We start from the raw sequence: 14,870 nt of genomic DNA on the forward strand, positions 1-14,870 counted from the left end.
AGAGCCAGCTTGTTTGTTTGCAAGGGATTTCTCCACCCAAATTAGTGTTTCTCTGGGCGACTGCCATGAGCCTCCATTTCCCTGAAACAAGGCAAGCCAGAGTAGCGACTAGATGCTGGCATTCAATTAAACCTTTCTGTATCAGCCAGGGCACCAAGAGGAAGGGGGTGGGGTGCCGGAGGAGAACAGCAACGCAAGTTCAAAGCCAATGCCACCTCCAAGATCTCTGGCAGTCCTGCCAAGAGCTAATCGGTAGGTAGGCCCGATCAGCCAGAGGGAACGGTGGTAAACAAACTCCCTTCACTCCCAGTGGGGCATGCAGCTGATTTCTAGCGTCCAAGGGGGAAAAGCTACTGGACTTTTGCACAGTTTCGCCAATTTCAAAACACTGGGCGCACCCAACACGCATGCAGCTCTCATTTGGGCACCATAAGAAGTGGCTGGCGCATGGAGTGGTTGGCTCTTTTGGAAAAATACAAATAAAAATTGAGCAGGAGCTGCCCGCTTTGGGGGGAAAAAAATGAGGTGGGGGAGGCCTTATTTAGATGCCTAAAAATTGGAGCAGAGCTCTTTGGGAAAACGTGCACCCAACTGTGGGTCCTGAGCACTTGTGAGGAAGGGCAGAGGGAAATAAATCGACCCTTGAACTTTTTCGGAGTTCTGGCCCTACAAGGAATAACATTGCCTCTTTAAGAACATGGAGCCACTGGGAAAAAGGAACTGGAGAAAAACTGAGACCCCAAATTAACCCACGTGCAATCCCAGGGCATTCAAAGAGAGAGGACAATTCCATGTTCTGTTGCACACAAACAAATGCATCACCAGGGCAATCAGAAACACCCAATAAACAATGGACTAATTATTCCTACTCCTCCAGTCACAGCACTTCACAGTCTCTAAGTACAGTTTTGCACAGCTGATTTCAAGATCTCATCCCTCCAAACACCTCCTCCCGCCCCCCCCCCAAAGCCACCACACAGGTTTTATTTCCTCTAGATTAAACTAGTGGCTAGTGAAAAAAACCAAAGCAGAACTGGACTACAGAGCTACCAATAAGGAGCACATTTAAACTGGTTCGTGTCTCCAGCTAGGTTTTCACTACATAAGCCAAAGAGGATCCATCTTTCAATCGTTGTCTCCTGCAATTGGCAAAGCCCATTGGGTCAGCCTTGTTTTTTCCAGGATGAACCCATGGCGCTCTATGCTGGGGAAGCCTGCAAAGTTAGCAGCCTGTGGCATGGCAAAAGCAGGAGACACCTTAGGATTGAACTGCCCCCGCTCTCATCTCCTATACCAGCTTGGCAAACGCCAGGTTTGGGAAAAGGCTGCTTGGAGGGGGTCAGCACAGAGCCACATCCAGCCCCTTGGACCAATGTGAGAGCACCCACTTGTAGATAGGGTGACCAGATAGCAAGTATGAAAAAATTGGGACACTTTTTTGGGGGGGGGGCGCGGGGGTTGCCTATATATTGCAAAGCTCTTAATATCAGGACGTCTGGTCACCCTACTTGTAGACAAGGGCGGGGCAGAACAAACAGCAGCTAGTAGGAAGCAATGTAGCTCAAACCTGACGTTTTAAGATCTCAGATGCAAAAAAAAAAAAAATCGTTTCAAATGCAAGAAAATCCAGGAGTTGGGCTCAGCGGAAAGGGGGAGGGGGAACGCATGGAAGCCCCTGGCATTCCTTCCTTTCCACATAACTAGGATGTTTATGAAAATTCCCCAAATCCCAGCCGCCCAGGACAGCAGAGGAAGGAGGGGAGGGAACCGATCACAGCGACAAAAAACAAAACCCACGAGCGAGGGGGAAAAGGCAGGAAAATCGCAACCACATTTAAGGGTCAAGTGAGGATTTTGCATCTGGGTTGAGTCGCCCCCCTTTCAAAGGCTCTTTTTACAAACATTAATAAAAGGGGGAGGGGGGTGACGGCAGGCGAAGGGCCCCGCGTAGCTACAGATGGAAGAGCAAAGCCCCATACACAGGTCGCTAAACATCGCTACGGCGCCGAACCCGAGTGGGAAAGGGTGCAAGGGACACCCCCTCCGCATTTGCACAGATCAGGAACAGCCCCCTCGCCCCACGTTGCCTAGATCAGGAGTTAGCTCCCCACCACTGCACAGATTGGGGAGGTGGGGGTGATAGTAGGGGGTGGGGAGAGAGACGCCTCCTGTTTCTCATTGCAAAGTTTCTAACTTTCTCTCCCTTACCTTGTTTTGCAAGCACCAGGGCTTCTTCCCTCTGCACTTGGGTGATGATAGAACCGCTTTCCATCTAACAATCCCACAGATCCAGGGGATCCTTTGGGTGGGAGGGGGTTGGGGGAGGGAAGAGGCCCAGGGAGGTGGGGGCGGGGGTGCTGTGTGTAGGAGGTGTGGGGTGGTCCTCAGCTGCAAATGCCCTGGAGTAGGCTGCATGCATGCATGCAAGCCGAGCAGCGGCTCCGGGCTTCTCAGATCGGGTCCAACATGGAGAATCCGAGGCTGGAGCGCAAAAAAAAAAAAAAAAAAAAAAAAAAAAGCCAACCCCCCCACACACATATACACACACACACACACACACACACCAGAGGAAATGGGACACAGGCGCGGTTTCCAGGCTCCCCCTCCCTCTTCCAGATAAACAACCAGCAGCAGCAGCTCCCCGGGCCCCCGAGGCAGGCTGAGCCCGACCTGCGGAGCGCCAACCCCGGGCAAATCACACGGAAGGGGGGGGAAGACCCGCCAGCCCAAGGCGGCGCACGAGGAGGGTGGGGGACGCGCCCCCCGTTACTTTGTTGCAACGTTCGAAGCTTTGTTATTTTGTATCGGTCGAGAGGCGCTCAGAGCGGAGGGGGGAAACCTTGAAACTGCTCCCGGGCTCTGATTGGCCGCCGGGGAAGAGGGCGGGGCTAGAACGCTTACTATGGGGTGTTTACCTAACAAACATTCCAGCTGCCCAGGGAGTGGGCGGGGGCGGCCCCGCCTCTCGCCCCAAGGGCTGCGTCTCGGGCTGGTTGTGCCTCTGTTTACCCCAGTGCTCCGTGCCAGGCTAAGGCTCCCCCTGCACCGACCAGGGTGGGGGAAATACACCCTCCCCGATTGTGCAGGAGAAAGGCCTGGCAGGTTCGGTCGAGCTGCAGGATTGTGTAGGCCACCCTAAGGGAAAGAAGCTTTATGCAACACTTTCTAGTGTGATCGTGGCTCCTTTCCCCCCTCACCTTGAGAAGAGGACAGTCGCTATGAGGGATGCATGCCCAAGCAACCTTAATCTACCCCCCTTGTACTTATGCATTACGATCAGGAACTCTAGTTCTCAGTGATTACCCCCTCCCCCCCCATTCTCTGATTAAAAAAACATGAAAAAAAATCTGTTTTTCCACCATTAAAATGAAACGCTGAACTTTAGTTTCTCTAGACACAATAGGGAACTCCGCCGCAGGGGGCTGACAGCCCAAGCCCTGACCCAGGATAATATGGAGAGCCAGATAATGAAGGCTCAGATAAACAGGGTTCTACGGTATGTTTGTTTGTTTTTTCCACAGAATGTAAAAACTAAACATTCTCTGTAAAAAAAACCCCCACAAATTTGGTGTTTTTCTGTGGCAAATGGATTTCTTGGATTCTCTGTTATGATATAGACTTGAATTGCACTATTTTTTCCACCTGTATCCCTACTTCATTCAGGGTACAGATACACAGTACTCGCTGTATTCAGTGCAGGATTTAGATGGTGCACAGCATTTACAGTATGGAGCCACACCTACCATGAGAAGGATAAAATAAAATACTCTACACCTACCTCATCCACTGTGCATGGAATTAGGCATGAATATATGATCACATAGTTAAAGACTACTATAATTATTAATTATTGTATCATTGTAGTGCCTGCTGTACAAACACAGAACAAGAATATAAGGTTGTGCAACCTTAATTCTGTCATTTCCTCACCTAGGTGCATTCTGTTAAAAAAAAAATTTTTTTTATAGAGACAGCATCCATAAACAACACAGGTGCCCAACTTTTTCCTAGCTGTCAGGGCTGGCTTTAACTTTTTGCCACCCCAAGCAAAAAAAAAGAGCGCTGCCCCGCCGTAACACCCCCCCAAGCACTGCGCCATTGAAACACCCCCGAGTGTCCCGCCGCCACGCCGAAACACCCCCCTGAGCGCCACCGAAATACCCCCTGAGTGCCGTGCCGCCGAAACACCCTCCCAAGAGCTGTGCTGCCGAAACACCCCCCTGAGTGCCGTGCCCCTGAAACAACCCCCGAGCGCCGTGGCCCCGCCACCCCAAGATTGGCCGCCCCTTACAAGGTACTGCCCCAAGCACATGCTTGGTTGGCTGGTGCCTGGAGCCGGCCCTGCTAGCTGTTCACCAAAGCTAATTTGGATAAAATAGAACAATAATAGCCAGATTCATATTAAATACAGAGACCCAACACTGCAGAAACTACAGGCTCCTTCATGAAATGCTCTTCTGACACCTGCTAATCACTGTGCTCATTCAATGATAGTTCTTTCATAGAAATAATTTTTATTATCTCAAATTTTCCCAATATACCAAATTTTATCTGAAGATGGTATAACCAGACCTTACCTTCTGGGTACAATTTTTGAGCAGTTATTCCATGATTTCTGCTAACTCCTGATTATAAGCAGTCTCTCAATAACTTCCAGCTTGACTGAATTAGGCTGGTTAAAGATCACCATGGCAAAAACTGCCTGAAAGGAGCACCTGGAATACTACTCCAGTAGCATCATGGAACCTCGGAGCAACTTACCAAAGGTTGTGGCAGATTCTCCATCACTGGCAATTTTAAAATCAAAATTGGATGTTTTTTTCTAAAAGAGACACTCTAGTTCAGGGGTCGGCAACCTCTGGCACACAGCTCGCCAGGGTAAGCAGGACAGTTTGTTTACCTGTTGCGTCGGCAGGTTCGGCCGACAGCGGCTCCCACCGGCCGCGGTTCGCCGTCCCAGGCCAATGGGGGCGGCGGGAAGTGGCGCGGGCGAGGGATGTGCTGGCCGCAGCTTACCCTGGCAAGCCGTGAGCCGTGTGCCAGACGTTGCCGACCCCTGCTCTAGTTCAAAGAGTAACTCATGGCCTGTGTTATGGAGCAAGTCAGACTAGATGGTCACAACAGGTCTGTCTGGCCTTATAATCTACGAATCTCTGGTCAAAACAATCCCCCCACAGCCCCCTAAAAGACGGGCAAAAGAAAAATGGCATTTTCACTGTCCCTAAGAGCAGCACCTGGGATTTATTACACAATATCTGATAGCTTTCTACACAGCATCTGAATTAGAATCCGACTTATCAGATAAGTAGCAAGACTGCCTGGGACCCCTGGCCCAACCCAGCACCCTATAATTCTTTCCTGATTTAATTAAAACAGGTGTAAAGGAAGGCTCCCAGGCCAGGCAAGGATGTAGGGATACAATCAGTAGAGTCTGGGATCAGGAAAATAAAAGGAAGCCACAATCAGAGCTGAAAGAAGAAGTAAAGGGAGAGATGGCAAGGACTATGTTTCAATCTTTACAGTATATTAGCATTTCATGGCAATAAACCTTATCTGCAGCTACTGCTCCATCCTGCAGGGCTGGAGAGCACTTCCCATGCTCAGTGTAATAATCATACAACAAAGAGGGAACTATCTGCTTTCTGGGAATTAGCTGGTACAGTAGCATTCTCTCCCTCTCTTTCCTGATGATGGCCCATGTCTCGTTCACCTTGGCTGCCCAGGTGAAAAAGCTGCAAGAGGAAGTCAGGGTGTGACATTCAGGAGACAGAAGGGTGCAGACTTCTCAAAGGTGGAGAGTACCTGTTTTTATTAAAGCCTCGGCTGACGTTCAATAATATCATTGCTGCTCCCTGAAATGAATGCTGGGAAAATCTCTGAGCTGGGAGAGAGCTCCGTGAACACGCTGTGTCTCGTGCAGAGCAGAGAGTGATGTCCACAGGGAAAGCATGCTCTTCAGCAACAGAATGAAATAAGACAGCAGGCCAGGAGCAGGGAGAGAGAGAGAGAAAGAGGAGGCTGGATGCCAGGGAACGGGGAGGCCCTGGGGACAAAAAGGTGAGGAAGCCACCAATTTGGTTTCCTACTCTTTCCCAGCTGACAGGCACAAGTTCAGATATGCACGGTGCTCTGCTGTGTGACTGAAACCTCACAATGCCATTTTGATGCTGATGATGCATTCAGAAGCTATGCACTATAAAAAGGCTTGTCAGAATTCAATTATATATATATATATATAATTTAAAGGGATATCCATTTGGAAGCTTCCCCCCGCCATTGTTTATCAATTTAAATGTCCACAATTGCAGGAAATTATGGGGTGTGGGTTCAGACAGGGCAGGTCAGCTAATTATTTAATGACAGTAGACTTTGATTTAAAAAAGTTAAAGCTTTATAATTGGTAAAACACAAGTTGTCTCCACCACATGTCAAAATATACAAATCAAACTCTAGTAACTTCTCAAACAGCATTTTTCTTACATGTCTATCTGTAATTCTCTATTGTTATCAATGGAAATACGTTTTCCTCAGTTTGTGCCTGGACGGTGAAATTGACATTTATCAGCATTTACTGATAAAAATCTAGTCTTTCCAAGCCTACCTTTAAAATGGAAAGCAGAACTGAAGATAGCAGAGAGCAGGCTATCTTGGGAACTATAGAAGAGGCATATTGGCAAACTAGTTTATAAATGGCTAGTAAACTTTTGTAGCAACATTAAAAAAAAATTCCCCTAACACCTGTTTAACTCACACATCTGACAATAAGCAAGTGAGAACAAAGCTGGTCTCTGTAATAGAATTTTGCTGCTGGTCCACATGGTTTGACTCTGCTGGTTTATAGATTAATATAATTCCTCACAAATAAGGGTGGAGACATTTATGGATAGGTTTAAAAGTAGCTATTCCCTGCACACTGAATCAACGGCTCCTTCTGTGTATAATTTCACTAGGAGTTCTAGTGACAAGCCCTGGAAAAAACCAGGAAAAAAACCCCAACACCACATCCCACGAAGAACAAACATCGTTCACTGAGGCCATTTGAAAACATCCTACTTCTCAGCAGACATCTGAATCTAGTTTGCGGTGTTCCTAGCGGAAAAAGGTTTGTGTGTGGACATTTGGCGTGTGCAGATCCGCTCCAGGGCAGGCAGCAGTGTGGGATGCATGGGGGAAGATCAACTTAATGGCTGTTGTTTTAGCTGCACCAGGGTTGAAGGAGAGTCTTCTTTGTCCCAATGCTGAGAATCTCTAATATACTAGTTATCAGATGCAAATAAAATTCTGCCTTAAAGCAATTCTAAGTGGTGCGTTAAATGTTGACAAAAAGTCCTCACTCCTCTGCAGTTTGGAGCCATCAACTATTATTTAATTTTAAAATGTGCGGTGGGGGAAGAGGAGGGGATTTTCCATCCCAGTAGAGATTCTAAAAGTAATTCCTCCCTGAAGGCGAGGCATTCCAAAGCATCACAAGGTCTGCTCTGGTACTTCATCCGTCTCCGAGAGAGTAATCCTGCCTACTTCTGCCCGGCTCCCAACTTTCCTCCCAGCACTTCCTTCCATTTGCTTATTCAGGCCTAGCTGCTGGGGATACTTCCATCCAATTAGCCCCTCAGCTATACCACCATTCATTTAATTGGCCTCTTCTGCTAAATGCGCATCTTTCAAACAGTTGATATAAACTGGAGGGGATTTGAGTGGCAGGTGCTGAGTTAGCTCCTGAGTCCACACCCCCTGTTACGCACCACCACCACCACCCCCTTCTTCCCAGCCAGGGTCTCCTCTTCTCAGTGCTCTGTTCCCTTCTTATCATTCCCTGCTCTGTGTGGGACCCCACCTTTGGGTCTCTTCCCGGCCCCTGGATGGGTGTTCTCTGATGTCCACCCCCACAAAGAACAATGGGCCGGCTTCACAATTCGGTCTTGGCCCAGCTATCCTCACACTGAGGGCACTCGACAGGATCTTCCATTATCCGACGTCCCTCTTTAACCTGTCGCTGTTCTACTCCTGGTTCTGTATTCCGTTCGCTCTCCAGGATATTTTGTTCTGTCCCTTGTTTGTCTAAAGACTGATTCTCATACCGGTCTGTTCTTGGGACAACACAAGAGATCCCTTCTTCGGTGGCTAAATCAGTACATGTCTCAGTCACTAGCCCTTGATTTACCTTGTTTTCCCTTCCTTCTCTACCATCTTCATCTCTGCCCGGGATTCTTCCTTCTCTTACTGATCTTCCTGGCGTGTAACCTATCTAGGTTCTCCTATTTCTTTTTGATCCCCTCCCAGCTCCTACCCACACCCTAACTAACCCCATGGTCTCCTGGAATTTCCACATTCACTCAAGGGGAAGGGTTTCCAGTCAATTCCCAACATGACTGGGTGGGTCAAAGCCATTGCCACTCCCACCAGTTTCCATTTAAACACTCCTTTGACATCTAAGGGGACTTTCACTAATGGACTGTGTCTCTTTTCCCCATTCTAACTTTAATGCCCTTCCTGGTTATCATCCAATAGGGGTTTACAACGTCCCCCTGCATGAGCGAACAGCCAGCCGCCAAATCCACTAACCCTTCACCCATTTCCTGCCAACATTAGCCATAAGGGTAGCCATTCATTTCCCCCCGGGCATCCCAGTCCATCCACAACATTCTGCCAACATGGCATCCATCTATGGACAGTTTCTCTATACGTCCTGGCCGCCCGCATTGATAATACACCCCTCTGCTTATAGAAGAGGAGGGCTCCTTAGCAGAGGCGATGCATGGGGGGTGGGCATGGGGGGTCACATGCCTCCTCAGATTTGCTGCTTGGCTTGTACTAAGCATGCTCAGTAACACTGGGGCTGCCATCTCTGTGTCATTTCCCCCCCCCCATCAGCTGGCATGGGTCATCTCTGCCCCTTATGCTCTTCCCACCATTTCTTGGTCCCTTTCCCCCCTTGGGCATCTAGAGTCTTCTTCCCTATCCGCACAAGGGATGGACTGTTCTCCTGGGTAAGTCAGCTTCCAAGAACTCTTTGGTGAGCTTCACCGCACTGTCCAAAGTTCAGAGTCACCTTGGGGGAATTTTGCAAAAACTGTTCTAAATTCACCGCATCCATCTCTTCCTCCAGCCTCATCCATCAGGCAGCCCAGCCCAACAGTCTGTGCATGAAAGCTCTGGGCCGTACTCCCTCTGTCCATTTTACAGCTCGAAATTTCTGTCAGCATTTCTCCAACAACAGACCCATTCTATCCACGATGGCTGCCTTGGCTATACTGCAGTCCTTGGCACTTAGGGACACATGGGCCTGCTTGGGCTTTGTCTGTCATATAGGGAGCCATTCACAAAGACCAGGATGCTTTATCCCAACCAGAACCCAGCACCATCCACTCGAAAGGTCGAGAAAGGCCTCAGAGTTGTCTGTCAGAGCCATTTCACATAGCCAGATTCCTGGGGCTCTGCTGCCGCCCCCGACTGCAGGACTCATCAGATTCTACCGCATCTGGTGCTGTGCTGCCATCTCCTCCTTAGTAAATTCCTGGAGAGCAGGGTGACCAGACAGCAAATGTGAAAAATCGGGAGGGGGTGGGGGGTAATAGGAGCCTATATAAGAAAAAAAACCCAAAATCGGGACTGTTCCTACAAAATCGGGACATCTAGTCACCTTACTGGAGGGCCTTCTTCTGCTCTGCCTGCCACTCCCTCCCGGACCATTGCTTTGCTTGTTGAAAGAGCTGCATGGTCCATTACAGCTCCTTTTGTTGTTCTACCCACCATTCAAGGATTTCTTCCATTTCTCCCTGACCACTGAACCTCGCGCCAATTCCCTCTTCAACTTCCCACTCAGATGTGGGACGCTAATCCTGGACAAGGCCCCAGAACGTCATGGGGTGGTGTTGGTCCCTTGAGAGTCCAATGAGCACAACCACTCCATGGCTTCTTAACCACCACTGTGCTTTAACCACCACTGGAGGGGATCTGAGCGACCAGGTGCAGAATCCACGCACCCAGTTACAGAAGGGCATGTTTCATTTCCTCACAGTGCCCCCTTCTGTTAATTAAAGACCGGTGCTGATTAGGTCATTGCTGGCTGAGGTGGCTGGTTGCTGCAAGCTGAGGGAGGAAGTTAATGCGGGGGGTGGGTGGAATGGGCAGATCCCCAGAGCCATGGAGTATGTGCCCAGAGAAGCCACAGGGGTCCATGTCAGCGACTGGAGTTTGAAGGAAGAAGGTACCAGAAACTGGAGGGTTCATTCATGTTACAGAACATAGGGCAGGATGTGGTTAATCGTCAGATCTGTAAAGCAGAGACCTGTGTATGCTGCAGAATAAGGACACTATTATTCTGTGGGGAGAGAGGTTATCGGCTATTCTCTGTTTTCTGGGCTAGTTACGACCACCGGCCTACAGCATGTTTGGGACCTCTCTGCTCCAGTCTTTCTGGCTTGCCAGGGTTTGATTTTACTGCTGAGCCAGTCTGTATCATTGGTAGATTAACCGCTTCTATCTGAGCCCAAGAATCCCTGTTTCAGCTTGATTTGGTTCTTCAGATGCATTCAGGGGAGACTCAGGAGAATTCATCTCCATACGTTAGAGGGCAATTAGACACACATGGGAGATTTCCAACACAAACAATACTTAATAAACATTGGATTTTACACACACTCAGAAACGAATGGTAAATAATGAACTTATAATTGCAGATGATAAATTAGGCTGAATTAATTACCCCATGGTGGCTCTTTCAGTTACAGACACGCACTTGAGCGGCAGCACTCATGCTTCAGCAGAGTATTCGTCCCCTAAGGGTTGTGAGCACAGAAGTGACAAACTAATGGAGACAGGACAATCTGCTTGGAGGAGATGAAGATGGACTTGCCAACGCTATGGAATGCTGCAGGTTGTACGTGAGTTTATAGGTAGATCTGAGGCACATGGGTAAAATTGAAAAGGGCACCCAACTTCACATCAAATCACTGCTAATGGTGAGCTCAGTCCTGCTAGCAGAAGCAAGGAGACAGTCTGATGGAGGTGGTCCTCTGATTTATATCCAAGTCCGTTCTCTCTGCTGATCCCGTCTCCCATTTTAACGCCACCTGTATCATTAGTAACATCTAGGATGTTAGTTTAAAGAAATCCCAGATCCAGAAGCAACCAAAGGTTGTCCTCGTCTGAAGGCAATTTGGTTACCGGTGAGAAATTATTTGGCAAGTCGTAGGCCAGTTTCTAGAAAGCACATCACAAAACCAGCACTACCGCGACTGGGCCCCTTGCTGGCAGTCTCAGCAGCGAAGCCAAGGATGAAATGGGTCACAGAGAATAATTCCTAGGAGAGATGTCCCTCCGAGTTAGGGCTGAAGCCGGAAGCATATTGGCAGGATAGTTTGGGGAAGGTCATACACAGACCCTGCTCATGTGGTACCTATTCTGGGAACAAACCAGAGAAGTGTTTAAACCTCCAAGCCCATCAAATTGGGACTGTTCACCAGCATTAACTTCCCTTAACAAATGTAAAAGTAAAACACAGCAACCACTGTAGATACAAAAAGGGAACAATTCCCCTCATGTCTGATGTGTGAGTCAGAATGTAACCTCCCCCATGCCAGAGCTCTCCTTGCTCAGCACAGTTCACCTTTGGATATTGGCCTTTCCTCGAGCAAGATGGAGCAGAAAGACCCAAAATAAGTTTTGATGCAGACCCAAGAGCTGTGAGCAATAAAGTGCCATGTTTCCTTTTGGGTTCCAGCTATCCCTGCGTGTGGCTGGCAAACTTGTGTGAGTGTCAGGGATATAGTTTCTTGTTAACTGTCTGTCAACTTAACATATTGAAGGAGACAGTTCTTATGATGAGAGACAAGTAGAAACTCAGGTCTCATCTCCCAGAGCTGGATGAAATGGCATTTCCCTTTTCTTTCTCTCTCGTGTTTATACGGTACACTGGCCACTGAGTAAGGTAGCGCAGGACTTGGGAGGAGCACACAGTTCCAAGGATGAGGCGATTGGTGTGTGATAGTGACTACATCCCCCCTGTAGCCTGGCTCACATCTCTGAGGTGAAGGGCGGGCTCAGCAAGAGAGGAGCAGAAAGGACCAGGAAAACCAATAGTTTGGAAAGCAAAATAAACTGGGATCCTCAGCAGCGGCCATAGCCATATAATAATACCTAGCACTTTCCATCTGTAGATCTTTATAAAGGAGGTCAGTATCATTAATCACATTTTATGGACAGGGAAACTGAGTCAAGGAGATTTGTCCAACGTCACCCGGCAGCAGAACCAGGAACAGCCCCCAGGTCATTTGACTGCCAGCCCAATGCAGTATCCATTAGGCTACACTGCTTAAGAATGTCAGAATGCCACACTGGGTCAGACCAATGGCCCATCTAGCCCAGTCTCCAGTCTTCTGACAGTGGCTAATACCAGATGCTTCAGAGAGCGTGACCAGAACAAGGCAATGTTGAGCAATCCATCCCCTGGTGTCCAATCCCAGCTTCTGGCAGTTAGAGGTTTAGACGGCATTTCCCCAAAGTGACATGTGCCCTCAAAATTATATTAGGATACAGCGCAAGAAAGCAGTAAAAAGGTGGATCCTATTCAAGAAGGGAAAAGTTGATGGGTCTGATTTTTCATCCAGCATGAACCTTTCATTAATTTGGACAACATTCCTCCTGGGAATAGCTGCCTTTTTCCAATTGAGGTTTACTGTTATTTCGACCTACTTTCCCCCAAGCAGTTATGCAATATTGAGAGAAATTAAACCACCACATGTGATATGCCTACACATACCTAATTTGTGTGCACATATATAATATAATATTTCAGTATGTCCAGAATACTACGGCATTCTTACGTCAAGCTTTGAAGTATTTGCAGTGGAATAACGTAGTGTTTTTGCATAAGAGACAGCAGCACCACATAGAATATACTGAAACATGCAATATATATTGTGTCGATTCTATCTGCCAGCTCTTGTGTGCTTGGTCTCTGTATGAGCAGGACTCTCTAACAATTTAAGTCACTCTTTTCGCAGAACACTTGACTCTAAGCAGAAGTTTCCGCTGATGTTAGAGAGGGAGGGTGGTCTTGTAGTGAAGGCATCATGCTAGAATTTCTATTCTGTGGAGATAGATCTAGAGTATGAGGTTAATATAAGAACCTGAGTGCCTTTTAGGGATAATCATGCTTCCCATTTTGTCTGTCTTGAATGTAAGCTCCTCAGGACTGAGCCTCTTGCTTTAGATGAGCTTTACATACTCATAGGGGGTCTTTAGGTGCTTCTGTAATAAGTGCCACTAGAACAGTGGTTCTCAAACTTTTGTACTGGTGACCCCTTTCACATAGCAAGCCTCTGAGTGTGACCCCCCCTTACAAATTAAAAACACTTTTTTATATATTTAACACCATTATAAATGCTGGAGGCAAAGCTGGGTTTAGGGTGGAGGCTGACAGCTCGCGACCCCCCATGTAATAACCTCACGACCCCCTGAGGGGTCCCGACCCCCAGTTTGAGAACCTCTGCACTAGAATGAGAATTTGCAAATACATTGAAACAAACCAGAACTCTCATCCTGCTTCATTAGAAACAGCACCAGCATACGAGTGAGCACACCTCCGCAGTGAGTGAAATAAAGAGCACAGATGTGCAAAATGACCATCCAAGGAAGGTAGAAATGGGTGAGCCTGGGTCTTCCAGCCAGGCATATCACTCACAATCCCCTTTGCACATGCTGTGTGCACCTGCAAGCTCTCAAAGGATTTCCAGGGAGAATTATTAGGACTTCAGGAAAGCCCTTTTGCCTCTAAGGTACAACAGCAGCTAGGAAGGTGGTGATCGGGAAGCTAACATCCTGTTGAGGTTTCTTCCTACGCTGCCAAGCCTAAGAGTTGTGCTGATAGAAGATTTCCTCTGCTTGTGCACTGCCTCCCAAGACTCAGGAGGATCAACCAGAGGTCGATCGTAAGGACTGCAAGGACAATTTTCAAAGCTGCCCAAGTTCCTTAGGACTAGGAGCCTATGTTTTACTGCAAGTCAATGGGCTTGTGCTCCTAAAAGCCTAAATCACTTCCCCATGCGGTATTTACAAAGAGGTGAAAAGGCGCCCAGGGAGACAAGTAGGGAAGGATTATTTCGATTCCCAAAGATCAAAAGCAGGAACACAGCTGGGGCAGTGCTTGAACTTTTAACCAATCATGAGACACCTTTTCTCCTCTCACACCCCGCATTCCACACCCTTTCTATTCTTGACATGCAGGAATGACTGGTAAAACTCCATCGCTTCCAAGAGCTGAACGAGCCAGGATTCCCTTGGGACATGAGGGAAGTGGCTGCTCTGCTAAACCAGAGCCGGCTCAGGTGGTTGGAATTCATTAGATACTTGAACTGACAGTCAATAGGAAAAGAAGCTTGTAGCTATAATTGCATGGTATAGGGGCAGCTGACTCAACATTGTTAGGACAGTTCCGGCTTCTGGAGAGTTTGGCTGGACCCTGAATGTGTCTGTGAGGTGAGAGGACAGGAGTGCAGTCTGTCCTCTCTACTCAGCAGATCTGCAAAGTCTAAACATTGGCTTATTGTACGTTAGCATGCTATGTAGTACTATTTTTCTTTGTACGCCTGACCTGTACTACCATACACATACCATATTACCCGAGGGTGTATGCTTTGACTCTGCTGATCCTAAACAAAGAAGTCACATGTCATATTACACTCCATACAGTTCTCTGAAAGATACAGACATCAGTAGAAACAACTGTGATTATGTGGAAAGGTCCCTGGCTGAACCCCTTCTCTGACTTTTCACACGACTAGGTATTTGTGAGCTAAAGCCCCCTTTATAGTGATCCTTTATAGTGATCGCTCCTATTTCCCCAGGCCAGGTTTAGAATCTCCTTTTCG

General features: G+C 47.9%; 1 protein-coding gene across 2 annotated transcripts in view; it reads right to left on the reverse strand.

The window, feature by feature from the left end:
- CTDSP2 (CTD small phosphatase 2) overlaps nucleotides 1-14,870 on the reverse strand; it is an 81,493-nt gene that overhangs the window by 22,594 nt on the left and 44,029 nt on the right. The window contains exon 1 of one of the 2 annotated variants that reach the window (XM_039514284.1): nucleotides 2,209-2,515. The exons of the other annotated variant lie outside the window; for it this stretch is intronic. Coding sequence (XP_039370218.1) covers nucleotides 2,209-2,272 — 64 coding nt within the window. The 5' untranslated portion in view covers nucleotides 2,273-2,515. Of the gene's footprint in view, nucleotides 1-2,208; nucleotides 2,516-14,870 lie in introns of those variants that run through there. 2 annotated transcript variants of the gene reach the window in all.

This window comes from Mauremys reevesii, linkage group 25, assembly GCF_016161935.1.
Source record: "Mauremys reevesii isolate NIE-2019 linkage group 25, ASM1616193v1, whole genome shotgun sequence".
In the NCBI taxonomy this organism is placed as follows: domain Eukaryota; kingdom Metazoa; phylum Chordata; order Testudines; family Geoemydidae; genus Mauremys; species Mauremys reevesii.